The following is a 14,368-nucleotide window of genomic DNA, read 5'->3' as shown; positions in this document are numbered from 1 at the left end:
TTCTTCGGTCCATGCTGCGCCCGTGTCAGCGGCAAGTGACTCATTGCACATGAGGTCGACAGATCGTCAGCGACGATCGAGACAATAGGCTGTCCTTCGGACGAATATCAAGCTCAGACGGTACCACAGAGACGATCCAGAATTCGTCGTTCGGACAAATCGATATGGAGAACGGAGAAGCACATTGGACGTTCAAGAGGTCGCATCGGGGCGAAAATGACCGAGATGCATGTACGGCTTGTCGGCGGTAGATACTGGCACGGGAGAAAGTGTGGGATTGTTTCTGACACGGCCCATACCCAGGCTAGCTTCCCTGACGATTCCATATTTGCTTTCAGTGTCAAATGAACCACTTGCTCATGACCGGCGCATCTACGGCCGCTGACGAGCATGTTTCAGCCGTCCTTGATCAGCAAATGTTGGTACAGCCAGCGTTGGTCCACTACATTGCTCAGTCGACGCCAGCCTCGGCCCTCGGCGATGGCATGGGAACTTGGGCTGACACGCAAGACCGCCAATGCTGGCCCAGAGACAACAGCCAACGCCCCGTCAGCCCGGCTCAGGCCTGGACGCCTGATACAACGGCGATTCGCATTGGTCGTCATGTCGCCGATCTTGATCTGGCAAGGAGCGAGCACCCGAAGCGACTGTTGGATCGCTCGCGCGGTCCGTTGAATGTAGACCGCTGGGTTCCGACGACTGCCCGATCTGACTTTGCCTACCTGCGAGGAGCTTCGGAGTGCTCACCGCATCAAGCGCTATGGCCAGACGACTCTCTGTCCTCTGGCTATGTAACTCCTCGGCCGTGGCTTTGGCAGACAGACGATGGTGCTGTGTGGGATGCTGCTCCACTCACACCAGGCACATGCCTCAGTCCGGCCGGCGGCAACGAGCCCAGCCGGCCCACCGATTTTTTGTTCTTGATGTAGTCCCAGGGCAGCGACCAAGTAATGCGACCAAGAAATGCGATTCCCACTGACCCGGAGTGGTCCCTGTGCACTCAACCCTTGCTCATGGCTGCATTGGTGTGGGTGCGGCGACAAATGGGCCAATCGCCATTCGTCGCGAGCCGTGTCTTTTTTTCTCGCTGGCGACAGGCGCAGCCTCTGGCTCCGGATCGATCTGCATCGCTCTGGTCCCCGAATCCCTCCCCTCCAGCCTGCGCTGCACAGAGTGGCCCGCGACAACGATGACCGACATTGACACCATCTCCAAGCGGATCAAGAAGGCCGCCCCCGGCATCGAGTCGGATCTGCTGGAATTCGTCCTGGGCTACTTCCAGGAGCCCACGAACGACCTTGGCGAAGACGGACTCCTCGACTTTCTGGAGCCCCTCCTGTCCGAGATGGGTGCCTCCGACGAAGACATCCAGGAGCTGTGCGCCTCCCTGGCGGTGCACTCGCTCGACACCAGCAGCCACGGCCCCCAGAAGCTTGATCGCGATGCTCCCCTCCACATGAATGTCGAGCACTCGGCCACACTTGGACTCGCGGGCGGGGCCAGAGTCGGGGACATTCGCCACACCATGAGCAGCAAGGGCCCGACCAAGAGCACCGTCGACCAGGACAAGCTCAACAAAGCCGAGGCCAAGCTGGCCAAAAAGAAGGCCGCCAAGGGCCAGTATGATCCCGATGCCATTCCCGAGTGGAACCCGGATGTCAAGCCGCAGATCATCGTCAACCAGCAGAAGCTCTCGTCCGAGAGCAAGAGCAAGGACATCAAGATCGAGAACTTTGACATCAGCTACGCCGGCCGAAAGATCTTGCTGAATGCCACCTTGACCATGTCCAGTGGCAAGCGCTACGGCCTCGTTGGCAAGAACGGTGCCGGTAAATCCACACTGCTACGAGCGATTGCCCACAAGGAGCTCCTCATTCCGTCGCACATCCGAGTGCTGCACGTCGAGCAGGAGGTAGGCTGAGCAAGGCTCCCGCGTGGGTAGTCGCTTCATGCTGGGCCATCGGGTCGTTGATGATGCTGGCACAGGTTGTGTTCGGCGCTGCGTCTGCCACCAAGGACAAAGCTGCAGCGACAGCAAGCTACCGGGAGTGCGGCTGCAGTTGCGGCTTGCATCTGGATAGTCCGGCGACACCAGATACAACGGCATTGCCAGACACAGTCTATCGCTAACGGCTCTCTGCTCATCCGCAATCACCGTACCCGCCTCGGTATCCTAGATCCACGGCGACGGCACTCCTGCGCTGCTTTCCGTCTTGCAGGCTGATGTCGAGCGCGAATCGCTTCTGGAGGAGGAGAGGGAGCTCTCGGCGGCGATCAACAAACCCGGATTGTCTGCAGAGGAATCGTCCCTCATCTCGTCGCGCCTCAAGTCGGTCTATGCCAAGCTCGAGGAGATTGAGTCCGACAAGGCCGAGTCAAAGTACGCACTGTCGCTGAACACTTCCAAGCCGTGCTTTCTCTCTGCTCGGACAGCCGGCAGATTGTTTCTTAGCAGTCACGGGCCCTTAGCATCCCGACTGCCGGCGAGGACCGGGGAATGGCTAAATGCTGCCCCATCGCCACCAGCTGATTGACTCATACTGGAACCATGTCGCGCTCACAGGGCCGCGGCGATCTTGAACGGATTAGGGTTCAGCCCAGATCAACAGAAAGCAGCCACCAAAACCTTTAGTGGTGGCTGGAGAATGGTGAGGACAGGGCGAAATAGACGCGCCGCTGCTGTTCCCGAGGAGATTGTCGCCGCCCATATTCGCTCGCAACTGGAACGATGCGGGCCGACGTTATTTAACACTATATTGTTTGAATACAGCGACTTGCCCTCGCCCGCGCGCTCTTCTGTCGCCCGGACTTGCTGCTTGCCGATGAAGTCACCAACTTTTTGGAGTAAGTCAGTCGCTTTCGCGTGCACACTGCCCGTGACCGATGAATTGCAGCAGGGCAGGGGCGATTGCTCATCGTGTGGAGAGACCGAGTTGACTGACGGCTGCGTCGTATCAGTTTCCCTGCCGTTGTGTGGCTCGAGAACTATTTCCAGAACTGGAACGCCACGCTCCTGGTGGTCTCGCACGATCGATCGTTCCTGGATGCAGTGGCTACGGACGTCATTCACCTGACAAGCTGCATCCTGGAGCCTTACCGCGGTAATTTCTCGTCGTTTGTCTCGACTCGAGCCGAGCGTGTCAAGAACCAGCTCCGCGAATACGAGGCCCAGGTTCAGTACCGCAAGCATCTGCAAGACTTTATCGATCGCTGGCGGTACAATGCCAAGAGAGCAGGTCGGTGCGATGGTCCTGCTTGACCAATCAACGTGCTCCGGTTCGACCGATGAATGTGGCCTGTTTGATCGATGAATGTGTTTTGGCTCCTGCTCGGTGGCCTGGGCTGATTGTGGAATCATCCCAAGCACGCCGCCTCGGTGCCGCAACTATTGCAGTTTGCAAAGGCATTTTGACTGATCATACTCGTTGCCGGATGCTCGACACAGCCCAGGCGCAGAGCAAAATCAAGATTCTGGAGAAGCTGCCTCCGCTCGAGCCTCCGCCCAAGGACGAGATGGAGGGTCTTGGCGAAGAAGGAAGTGTCTACTTCCGCTTCAACGAGGCCGAGAAGCTTTCTCCGCCCATCCTGCAGATGGACAACGTCACCTTTGGATACAACTCGTCGCGCACGATTCTCAAGGGCATTTCATTCGACTTGCGCATGGACTCGAAGATTGCGATTGTCGGCCCCAACGGCGCAGGTCTGTCGCACCCCAGGAGGGCGGAGAGATCCAACAGTATTTGTTTGGTGTGCCACCTGCTACCGAGCACTTGAGCAATCGGCTGCTCGGCTCCATGTTCATTTGGCAAGTCTGGACACGTTTTTGCTCAGCTTGTAACTCACCGGCTTGCTCTGTCAACCATCGGCTGTAGGTAAATCGACCATGATTTACCTCTTGACCAACCAGACTCAGCCCACATCGGGACGCTGCCATCGCCACGGACGCTTGAGAATCGCTCTGTTCTCCCAGCACCACGTCGATCAGCTCGAGCTCGGTGCCTCCTCGGTGCAGTTCCTGCAGAAAAAGTTCCCCGGTTTCACGGAAGAAGAGTACCGGCGCATCCTGGGCCGATATGGGCTGACGGGCACGACTGCGCTGCAGCCAATCGGCACGTTGTCTGGCGGCCAAAAGAGCCGTGTTGTATTCGCCTGGATGTCGATGCAGAACCCTCATGTTTTGATCCTGGATGAACCTACGAGTAAGTATCGCTCCCAACCGGACAGCGGTTGTTGACTGCATGGGCTGCGTTGATTGCATGGACTGCGTTGATGGCCCAAATGGCGCTTCCGTGAGATTCACCGGTTTGATTTGTCGTTGTGATCGCCGCAGACCATTTGGATATGGACTCGATCGATGCCCTGGCCTCGGCCCTGCGCGCCTTCAACGGCGGTGTTGCCGTTGTCTCCCACGACGAGCGATTCCTGGACGCCGTTTGCAACGAGGTGTGGGTGTGCCAGGGAGGCACCCTGTCCCGATTCGAGGGCAAGGAGGGCGTGCAGGATGGCATCGTGCGCCAGTACAAGAAGAGCTTGGGTGTGGATGTGTAGATGAGTAGATGGACCGTGGAGGCAGCAGCCCACATCCCACAACATATCGGATTGCCCCAATACATCGCAATGTGGGATGGATGCAAGAGCCGCCAAATGTCTGAACGGCCACTGGCTCGATCGTGGCCAGTTGCCAACCCGAAAAATGCCCAGCAACCCCATCCACACAGGGTCCAGAGCCGAGACCAATCCTGGCGCAGGAACGATCACGATGAGCACTGGACAATGACCAGTCCAGACGCCTGCCTGCCTGAATCGCCCACTTTCCAAAATCGCACCACGATTGGAGTTCCGCGGGACAGAGCCGGGCAAGCGGGGATGACACCAAACGTCCATGACGCTAAATTGAGTCGTATTCACGGGTCGTCCACAATGTACAAGATATCAACCAAGAGAGCATTTATTGCTTGGCCTGGGCCTTCTTGAGCTTGGCAAACTCCTTGTTGACGATGGTGCGTCTCTGCATTGCGGCGGAACGAGGAAAGGGGTCAATATCGATCGAATACCCAATTCAGCCGACCGGGGCCAGCGTCGCATAGGTGCATTGGGATGGCCTTACCTCCTTGCGGGCGAGCTGGAGCTTGAAGCGATCAAAGTCAGACAGGTTGGCGCGGACCTCGCGCTTGGCGATCTTCTTGGCCCAAGCAGTCTCCTTCCACTTGGACTCGATATCCTGAGCCTCCAAGGCAGCGGCGAGGACACCAGAGCTGGCACCACGGGCCAGGTCAGCGACGACAATGTCGGTGAGGTTGGCACGCTTGAGGGCGAGGGCGCGGCGGCTGACGGTGGGGCCTTCGACGAGGACCTGTCCGAGATCCGATGCACAGGCGAGTTGGGAATCAGCACAGGCTTGTCATATGCTTGACGGCGACAGGCTTCGGGCCGTAATTGATATCCAGATGCGATGCGATGCCGAGCTACTTACACGGCCGTGGTCGATGATGTCGACAATAACGGCGAGGTTGCCGGCCTCCTTGCCGGTGTTGACCAGGAGGACACGGCCGACTTCAACGTATCTGCGAGACTGTGGATGCAGAACCAGGCACACCGATTAGCATCCGATACGCTGGACGCAGCCAGAGAGCAAGAGTGTCGAGTTGGAAGGTCGCCAGCCAGTCCAGTCCTGTCCTTTCCTGTCCTTTCCTGTCCATCCGTTCGGCCCTTGGACGGGAATCCGATTCTCGTGTCCAAGCGCCTCGGTCCATCCGATAGGTCCCTGCCATCGATTCCAACCCGCAAGAGTCCATGCCATTCGGATGATCCAGCAACCGACAGTGATGCGAGCGCGCTCGGTGCGCTTATTTCCTCAATTCACGGCGCTGCATGACAAGCCGACCGGCAAGATTCGAACGCACGACGGCTGCAGTCTAGAGGTTGAGACAGATCGGGTGCCGCTACAAAGTCCTGTTCCGGATGCAGCCACAGCCGGAGAGGGCCGCATTTGCCGAGTCGGTCGATCCTGAAGTCGCCGTTGGCGAACTGGGTTGAAAGCTGATAGGCAGGTGGTGCTTGGGACGGCGGCAGCTTGGATGGACCGGCGGGCGGACCGATGGATAGATGGATGCACGGATGGATAGATGGATGCACGGATAGATGGATGGATGGATGAATGGATGGATGGATGGATGAATGGATGGATGGATGCCGCAGTGTGCATCGCGGTACTGACCATTATGGCTTGGTGGTGTGTTGGGACCCGTAGATTACAGATATGACCCGAATAGTGAGAGGAGGGAATTCGACATGTGCTGCCGACTCGCACGCCCCGTATGCCCCCAGGCGGGCAAGGCGCCGCGACAGGGCGCGTGGCGCAAGCGCGTCGCACGCAACCCTTCCCCCAGCAGCGCTGCTGACCTGCTCTCGCTCGATATCGGCAGCCCCAGGAATGCGCCATGTCGGATCCTCCTCTTCCTCTCTCCACTTTCACACAAATCCTCTTCAGGGTTTAAGCCGCCGCCATGGTAGGTGAAGCCGCGACATGATCGGATGCGCATCCATCCATCCATCCATCCATCTATCCGTGCATCCATCCATCCATCTATCTATCTATCTTTCCGTGCATCGATGCGTCCATCCCATCCATCCATCCGCCCGTCCCAATGGCTGCAGAACTTGGACTCGATTCCTCGCAACTGGACAGCGCGCGTCTGGCTTGGCTCGTGCGAGCCAAGCACGCCAGTCGAAGCTATTTCGATCTGCGGACATGGCTCGGTCGACACAGGCAGCGATGATGATGCGGAAACAAAGCTTAGTTCACCTGATTCTTGTGATGAACACACATCAATTCCACTGAATCCCCGCCAATAGCCATGGACGGATGGACGGATGGGCGGATGCATCAGCGACCCAGAGACGTGCAGCCCGATTCTCTCGCGTCCCTCCTAATGTTTCGTGCCGATGTCCACAGCCCTTCGTCAAGGTTGTCAAGAACAAGGCTTACTACAAGCGTTACCAGACCAAGTACCGCAGACGCCGTGGTACGTTGCTTCGTCTGGCGCCGATCCTGGCCCCGAGCTCACAACATGATGCTACCAATTTATTAGTCTTAGTTCATCTGAAACATCGTGTAGACTACATTTCGCCCCTATCTGATCGTTGAGCGTGTGCGGGTGCTGGCGGCGGCCCGTCATGGCGCAATCAAATCTAACGCGATCCATCCGCCGGAACAGAGGGCAAGACTGACTACTATGCCCGCAAGCGCCTCGTGACCCAGGCCAAGAACAAGTACAACTCGCCCAAGTACCGCATGGTTGTCCGTCTCACCAACAAGGACATCATCACCCAGATCGTCTACGCCAAGATCACCGGCGATGTCGTCCTTGCTGCCGCTTACTCCCACGAGCTCCCCAACTACGGCGTCGAGGTCGGTCTGACCAACTACGCTGCTGCCTACGCCACTGGCCTGCTCCTGGCTCGCCGTGTCCTGCAGAAGCTTGGTCTTGACAAGCACTACCCCGGTAACGAGGAGATCAACGGTGAGAAGTACGAGGTTGAGCCCGTCGACGACGGACCCAAGCCCTTCAGGGCCTTCCTCGATGTCGGTCTCCGCCCCACCACCACCGGCTCTCGTATCTTTGGTGCTCTGAAGGGTGCTGTCGATGGTGGCCTCGCCATTCCCCACTCCGAGCAGCGCTTCCCCGGCTACGACAAGGACGCCAAGTCCCTCGATGCCGAGGTTCTCCGCAACTACATCTTCGGTATCCACGTCTCGGAGTACATGGAGTACCTCCTTGAGGAAGATGAGGAGGCCTACAACAAGCAGTTCTCTCGCTTCATCGAGAAGGGTGTCACCGCCGAGGACATCGAGGACATGTACACCGAGGCCCACGAGAAGATCCGTGAGGATCCCACCCCCAAGAAGTCCGACTACGTTCTCAGCGAGCAGGAGAAGAAGCGCTCCAAGTCCTTCAAGTCCCACCGCCGCAACCTCAAGCAGCGCCGCGACACCGTCAAGCAGAAGCTGGCTGCCTTCCACCGCAAGCTTGCCTCTGCCGAGGACGACGAGTAAATCGATCCCGCGCTCCGTGCGTGCGTGCTACTTGGTGTATCCATGTGTGAAGAATAAAGAGGCTCGATCGACCATGATCGCCAGATACATCAAATACTTTCTCTGCCTTTGGGCAGTTTGCAGCCCCTTCCGTGCGGGGGCTGTCTGCGGGATGCTGGGTATGGGCGGACATTGGGGGGTCGTTTAGCTCATCGTTGCATCCCTCATCCTCGATGAACATGGAGGAGGCGAGTTCGGGCATGGATCTGCCGCATCCCAGTGACGACATTGGGCATCCCAGCACCATCCCAGCACCATCCCAGCACTTCCGGCAGGATCGTCCCCGCATCCCATCAGTTCCAGCATCACACCAGCAACTCGCCCGCACAAGCCACACCGAGCCAGTCACGTTTCGCGTCCAGCAGAGCGCAAAACAGCCGGCTCGTCTTTTGGCCTCTGTCGCTGCATCAAGCTGTCGCTGTCGAACATCCAGACCAAGCCCATCTCCCGTCCACCGATCGTCATGGCATCGTCGGCCGCTAGAGTAGGGCTTTGCTCGCTGCATTTCATCACAATGTCGTTCTGCCCTCATATTCTCTCGGTGCAATCTGTGGCTGCGTATCCATTCACAGCCAAACCAGGCTCTGGGTCTGCCTTCTGGCATGATCTGCGCATGCACTTACTCCTCTCTCACGCTCTCTTTTCCTAACAATCAGCTTGCCTCGCGCTCGGTCGCCATCCCTGTCTCGGCTCTGCTCGTCGGATCGGCATCCCTCTACGCCCTGTACCCCTCCGCAGGAATCTATGCCGAGTCCTCCGCCACCTCGGCCCCCGCCGATTCTCCTTCGAGTGCCTCGTTTGTTCCTGCGAAAAAAGTAGGCTGGGCCCCCTTCATGACTGCGGGCAAAGAAGTCATCTATCGGACCGGCGACACATGTCCTTCGACGGGCTGTATTGCTGCTCCCGTGCTTGGCGTCTCGCTCCCCTCAGATCAGACTGCAGAGTCCTTCGTGGATGGCTTTCCAACCCTCTCTGCAATCGCTCCGTCTCCCAGGTGCTCTCCATATACGATGAGCCTGAGGCTCGATACGAAATCGTGGATGAACCCACGTCGATCGAGCTCTCCATTCGCGAGGTGGGTGAGGATTCTCTTGCTGTGTCCGCCTTCGGTCTCCTGGTCCCTCATCAAGATCCACTTACAACCCGGAACATGCGAGGACTGCGTATCCCTCCACCGATATTCCATCCCCTGGTTCGTTTTCCGAGCCTAATCTGAGATCCTTTCGTTCTTTTCGCCCCCCAGGCTCGCTTCTTTGTCACGGACCAATTCAAGACATCCCGCGCAGCTATCCAGACGGGCGTTGATGAGTGGATCCAGGTTGAGCGATCTGTGAGAAGTAAGCACGACCCCCTCGTTGTCTCTGTGCCCTCACCAAGCCCTGTATTCCTATGGTGCATCTTGCTGCATATTTCAGCTTCCCATCGATTCATAGTGCCGCTGGTCCCTATTCGTGTTGGCATGGCTGACGACCTTCTCCCGATCCACCGACCTTGCCCACCCCCAGACAATCTGGCCACCTTTGTGCATCCGGACGAAAAGTTTCTTCCTGGTGCTCTCTACGTGACTATATCGACATTCGCGGGATCGATCATCGCCAACAAGAGTAAGCCCCTTCCCTTTCTGCACTGTCTGGGACAAGGATTGCCGTCGCTTCGACAGGCTCAAGCCAGTCAGCGCCATCCCCGTTGTCCAAATCCTCACACGGTCCTGATTTCTCACATCGATCTGCGTTCACCTTCTGCCTGCTCTATCTTCTTATTGTGGGGCGGGCGGCTATCCCGTCGTATTGTGCGCTTGTTTCTCCTCTCTAGGATCTCTCGGCGTTCGCATCGCCGCGCCCCTTGCTTTGGCAGCCGGATCGTTCGTCTACTGGTATCCCTTGACGACACGCAACATTTTCGCCAAGGGCGGCATCCAGCTTCCCAACATTTCTCTATCCAAGACAACGGAGCAGTTCTCACAATCCCTGTCGAACGCCTACGAATGGCTCGGCATTGGAAAGGACAAGTGATAGAGCACCTTTGTTGCAGAATTGTGTGTGGAGGGTAGTCGCACTCCAGCTCCCATGGCGATCCTTCGCTCGGGTGTTCAAGATATCGTCTATCAAAGCGAAAGCAAGACAGCTCGTCAGCTTTGCAAGTGTGAGATCTGTGTGGTATGCCATGCCGGATATCCGTACTGCCGGCTGCATCCTTGCAATGGGCAATAGAATATTACACCGGCGGCAACGGCTATCGCTACGCAAGAGCAGTCAGGCTGTATCGACTGGTGTGAACTGGTGTCGCTCGGCTTCCAAACAACTGCATCAATGGCGAAATCGCCAAAACTGTATTGTCGACAGGTGCTGAGGTGGCATCATGCCGCCCTCCCCCGCTTCATCGGATCACACTTGGGCCGGCTGGGACCCCAGCTGACATGATCAGACGCAGCTTGCACCCGGTCACAGCTTGCAGCTCGCAGGATCGCATCACTGCGATCGGATCATGGTTTTGAGGGACCACACCTCCACACCGCCTACATCTATGCCACTGCCGTCGCCAAGCCGCCGTTGGCTTCATGTCGCAGTGACAGACGACCATACGACTCGCACACCTCATCCGCGGTATCCGTCGCAGCCAGCTCGTTTGCGTGGGTCGGAAGGCACTCCGCCTTGCCCCTTTCTCACGGCTCGGGGACGAAGGGAAGCGCTGCTCCGGGGCCATGGTCGGAGACTGCCCTCATGGCTCGGCCAGATCGACATAAAACCCAGGCTCGGCTGGATGCGTCGAGACCGCAACTCTTGGGACTGACCCACAACTTCTAGCTAGCCCGGCTGTCGACTCCTCCGGTGTGCTTCGTTTGATCGGGCTGTCCGAAGTGCATACCCATATACCGCAGGTGACGACTCTGCATTTGAAGCAGTCGACTATTGATCTCGTGCCATGCCCGATCGCTTGATGCGTGGCTTTGAGGGGTGCGTGATCCCATTCGGATCTCGATTATGTGGTTGTGGTCGTCTGACATTGGTTCGCCCTCTGGCATATGGCTCGCCCGGAACAGCAAAATGGATCAAGCCCTGCACTGTGACCGCGGTTCAAACTTGGCGATCGTCGAGGATATGGCCATTCCGTCCGTGGTCGAATCGGCTTTTGCTGATCACAGTTCCAGCTGCAGCACCTCTGGCCGGGGCCAACATGAGCACCGGCTCACCGAAACAGCAGGGCCGCCTCTGGATCGCAGGACCACTGCCCATCATGATCAGGCCTTGGTCAAGCCGGGGCAGCTAGAGCAACATCCGCACGAACGCGGTAATACCGAAAGCCCTTCTCTACAGCCCGGGCCGTCTCGCTGTCGATCCAGCTGGCCTGCCGAGCGTCGTTTGTCCAGCCCCTGCCCCGAGCGGCGCCAGTCAAGTATGTCGGAATCCCATGTTCATGAAAGCACGGCCCAAACCCATCGCTGCTCCTCCGGCACGAAATCGGCACCGCCCCTGTCCGTGAGAACCGTATCGCACGCCGCTCCGCAAGCGGATCCGGGCTCGCAGAGACCGTCCATCCGAATGTCACAGCGTCCGCCGTACATCCCGCCGCGCGTATCCTCCCTCCCTCAACACCTCCGTGAGAATGCTGGCGATGCCGAGCCACCCGCCGAGTCGACACTTCGCTCGATCGCTCTGGGATTCTCGCTGGCCCTCGATACCGTCGCTCTCTCGTTCTCTCGGACGCTGTCGAACGTCTCGGCGGCGTGGACCAATGCGAATGGAGAGTCGCTCTCAAGCCCCCACCACGCGAGCTTTGCCCGCAATCCATCGGGCCTTCCTAACGTTTCCGATCCCTCTGAATCCTCAGACTCCTTGAGCCCCTCTGGCCAGCGTGCGACGGAGTTGACGGATGATTCCGACGATCACACACCGCCGTCGGTTCACCACAGCCTCGCCGAGACTGATATTGCCCAAGTACTGAACGAATCTCAAATCCCGGTCGTTGAGGGCGAGGGTTTGCCTGCCCCCGAATCGCCGCGCAGGAGTATCGTCGACTGCTCGGACAGACAGACCCCCCACATATTTTGCCCCATCTGCTTTGGCGAGAAGCAGCTCGGCATGAACAAGGCACTGCCTTGTGGACATGTTCTCTGCGTCGAGTGCGTCGACTACCTCTTCACTGTCGGAAGCGGGAGCACGCGATTCTGCCCCTGCTGTCGCTCGGCCTTCAAGCAGAAGCAGTGCATTCGGCTTTACTTTGGCTAGGTGCTGATGTGCAGGCTGGGGCCCAGATGAAACAGGGCGCCGCAGCGTCATTTTGATGGGGGAATACACACGCATTCATCCAGCCCGTTTCAGTGCGAACACCTGGGCTGGCAAAACATATTCAACATGCTCATCCGCCCGCGAGGCTGCGATTCAGGCCGGCAGGCGGGTGTGTGGGAGGGCAGTTGCACCAGCAGCTTCGCCCCACGGTACTCGCCCCACCCACAGCCAGGACCCTGCATCCCAGTGCAGCAGCAACCAACCTTGTTTGGCAAGGGCCGTTGCAGCGGGATGGGACCGCCCATCAACCCAGGCGCACCCCTCGCTTAACATATGCGGTCCGCCGAAGTCCTGCTCGGCAACGATCGCCGGGCTCCTCTGACTATCGCACCGGCTCCGTTGACGGCGTCCTGCTGTGCGGACTGTGTCGGTGGTCTCGGCCGCTGTCCGGCACTGCTGTCTCGCAGCGGTGGGCCCAGCGCTTTGTCCATCTCGGGCCTGAACACAACTCGCTCCACCAGCGATGCCGCTGCCCGAGGTTTTCTTTTTCTGCCATCGCTCCCTTGGCCCCGAAAGCGCCGCCGTCTCGCCGTCTCGCCTTGGCCAGACATCCTGCTCTCGCGGCCCCGACGTCCTGAACCGTCCTGTCTCCGAGGCTCTGCTTCCATCCGGTGCTTGTCCCCCATCGCCTCCACTACTCTTGCTTCAGCGTCAGTCGCAGCCCAGGCTCCAGTCATGCTCGCAGACGCCCCATGCACTACCCTCTGCGATGCAGCCTTCCGCAACGACGTGGCAGCAGCCTCCGAGCTGCTCCAGTCGGGACTGCATCCGAATTCAAGAGTTCCCTGGTCGTCCGTTCAACGGTGCTCGATCGCCCAGCTCTCTCCATCCGCAACTTCCACTCCCACGCAGTCCTTGGCCGAGCCCGAGGTCTACGGAGCCCTTCCCCTCAACATCGCTGTGATGCGGGGCCATCTGGAGATGGTCCAGCTGCTGCTGGAAAACGGCGCCCAGGTCAACCGCCGAGACTCCAAGGGCAGGTAAGCTGGGGCAGGGTTGGACTCGGCTACTTGCGATCGGCTGACTGCAGCAGTGGATCGTCGAGTGGCCCGTTTCTTGCTTCATCAGCCAAGCGATCAGGCAGATATCCCTCTGCAAACCCGAGCCAGCCTTGAGAATTTGCGCTCGCTGCAATGCGGCTCCAGAGGCCGCAGCGACTCCCCCGACTGGCATCCAACTAACCGGCCGTTGACATTTGCCCTGCTCGGGGCCACTTTCCTGCCTGCAACTCCAGAACGGCAGTCGTCTGCGCCATATACGGCTCCAGCGATGTAATGCTGATCACCCGCACCAACTACAACGAGATCACCGAATGCCAGCCGGTCCACATCGACTGCATCCGTCTCCTTCTCAACCACACATCGAAGCAGCGCATCAGTTTCGAAGACATCTGGAACAAGCCCCAGGACGGACCGTTCCTCCGGGGCATCACGCCGCTCTGCTTGGTGTCCTATCTGGGCAAGGAAATCCTCGTCCGCATTCTGATGGAGGCGGGCCTGGATCCGGACCGACAGGACAAGAACGGAGCGACGGCGCTGATGTATGCCGGTAAGCAGCCAACACCCCCTCTGACTCTTGCATTTTGTCAATATCGCCGGTTGTCCGACACTTGTCTGGATGGTTCGGCGCTTGTCTGGATGCTTCGACGGTTGTCTGGATGCTTCGACGGTTGTCCGGGGGGGGGAAGTTCCTGTCGACTGTCCCCGCAGCATCCTGGACAGCGGCCATGTTGCTGGCGCTAACATGAATATGCGTCCCTCGTCCTTCCCTTCGCCAGCGCGCGATGGGCATGCCCAGGTCGTCCGCACTCTCCTCCAGTTCAATGCCAACTACATGCTCACGGACAACCACGGCTGGACTGCCTTGCAGTACGGACAGACGCACCCTGACGTCCTCCAAGCCTTTGAAGAAGTGACACTCGCCCAGAGCGGCATCCAGGTGTGTATCCAGTACGACTGCTCACGGACCATCAGCGACAGCATCGACC

General features: G+C 58.6%; 6 protein-coding genes across 6 annotated transcripts; 5 read left to right on the top strand and 1 right to left on the bottom strand.

The window, feature by feature from the left end:
• Nucleotides 1-1,525: 1,525 nt before the first annotated feature.
• BJ171DRAFT_423802 (P-loop containing nucleoside triphosphate hydrolase protein) lies at nt 1,526-4,548 on the top strand (the record flags this gene model as incomplete). The annotated part of the gene is made up of 8 exons (XM_053107623.1): nt 1,526-1,912; nt 2,178-2,380; nt 2,564-2,648; nt 2,771-2,844; nt 2,959-3,236; nt 3,446-3,700; nt 3,873-4,199; nt 4,331-4,548. The coding sequence occupies 8 exons, from the start codon at nt 1,526-1,528 to the stop codon at nt 4,546-4,548; spliced, it is 1,827 nt and encodes a 608-aa protein (XP_052966932.1).
• Nucleotides 4,549-4,867: 319 nt separating this feature from the next.
• Nucleotides 4,868-6,278, bottom strand: BJ171DRAFT_503837 (putative 60S ribosomal protein L14). Its single transcript, XM_053110901.1, has 4 exons — nt 6,218-6,278; nt 5,474-5,572; nt 5,108-5,353; nt 4,868-5,008 (listed from the first exon to the last, which is right to left on the bottom strand). The coding sequence occupies exons 1-4, from the start codon at nt 6,218-6,220 to the stop codon at nt 4,949-4,951; spliced, it is 408 nt and encodes a 135-aa protein (XP_052966931.1). The 5' UTR covers nt 6,221-6,278; the 3' UTR covers nt 4,868-4,948.
• A 164-nt stretch (nt 6,279-6,442) lies between these two features.
• BJ171DRAFT_503834 (uncharacterized protein) lies at nt 6,443-8,150 on the top strand. Its single transcript, XM_053110900.1, has 3 exons — nt 6,443-6,509; nt 6,956-7,025; nt 7,218-8,150. Exons 1-3 carry the CDS (start codon nt 6,507-6,509, stop codon nt 8,054-8,056), a joined length of 912 nt encoding a protein of 303 aa, XP_052966930.1. The 5' UTR covers nt 6,443-6,506; the 3' UTR covers nt 8,057-8,150.
• Nucleotides 8,151-8,439: 289 nt separating this feature from the next.
• Nucleotides 8,440-10,435, top strand: BJ171DRAFT_503833 (apolipo protein O-domain-containing protein). The gene is made up of 6 exons (XM_053110899.1): nt 8,440-8,579; nt 8,752-8,910; nt 9,090-9,170; nt 9,339-9,432; nt 9,601-9,699; nt 9,908-10,435. Exons 1-6 carry the CDS (start codon nt 8,559-8,561, stop codon nt 10,105-10,107), a joined length of 654 nt encoding a protein of 217 aa, XP_052966929.1. The 5' UTR covers nt 8,440-8,558; the 3' UTR covers nt 10,108-10,435.
• Nucleotides 10,436-10,668: 233 nt separating this feature from the next.
• On the top strand, nt 10,669-12,392 carry BJ171DRAFT_567876 (uncharacterized protein). Its single transcript, XM_053113494.1, has 2 exons — nt 10,669-10,973; nt 11,136-12,392. The coding sequence occupies exon 2, from the start codon at nt 11,140-11,142 to the stop codon at nt 12,319-12,321; it is 1,182 nt and encodes a 393-aa protein (XP_052966928.1). The 5' UTR covers nt 10,669-10,973; nt 11,136-11,139; the 3' UTR covers nt 12,322-12,392.
• A 664-nt stretch (nt 12,393-13,056) lies between these two features.
• Nucleotides 13,057-14,123, top strand: BJ171DRAFT_423724 (ankyrin repeat-containing domain protein; the record flags this gene model as incomplete). The annotated part of the gene is made up of 2 exons (XM_053107618.1): nt 13,057-13,361; nt 13,616-14,123. 2 exons carry the CDS (start codon nt 13,057-13,059, stop codon nt 14,121-14,123), a joined length of 813 nt encoding a protein of 270 aa, XP_052966927.1.
• Nucleotides 14,124-14,368: the final 245 nt, after the last annotated feature.

Source organism: Polychytrium aggregatum (assembly GCF_025602895.1).
Source record: "Polychytrium aggregatum strain JEL109 chromosome Unknown BJ171scaffold_17, whole genome shotgun sequence".
Classification (NCBI taxonomy): domain Eukaryota; kingdom Fungi; phylum Chytridiomycota; class Chytridiomycetes; order Polychytriales; genus Polychytrium; species Polychytrium aggregatum.
Note: the sequence above shows the minus strand (reverse complement) of the source record. Positions and strands in the feature narration are given on the sequence as shown.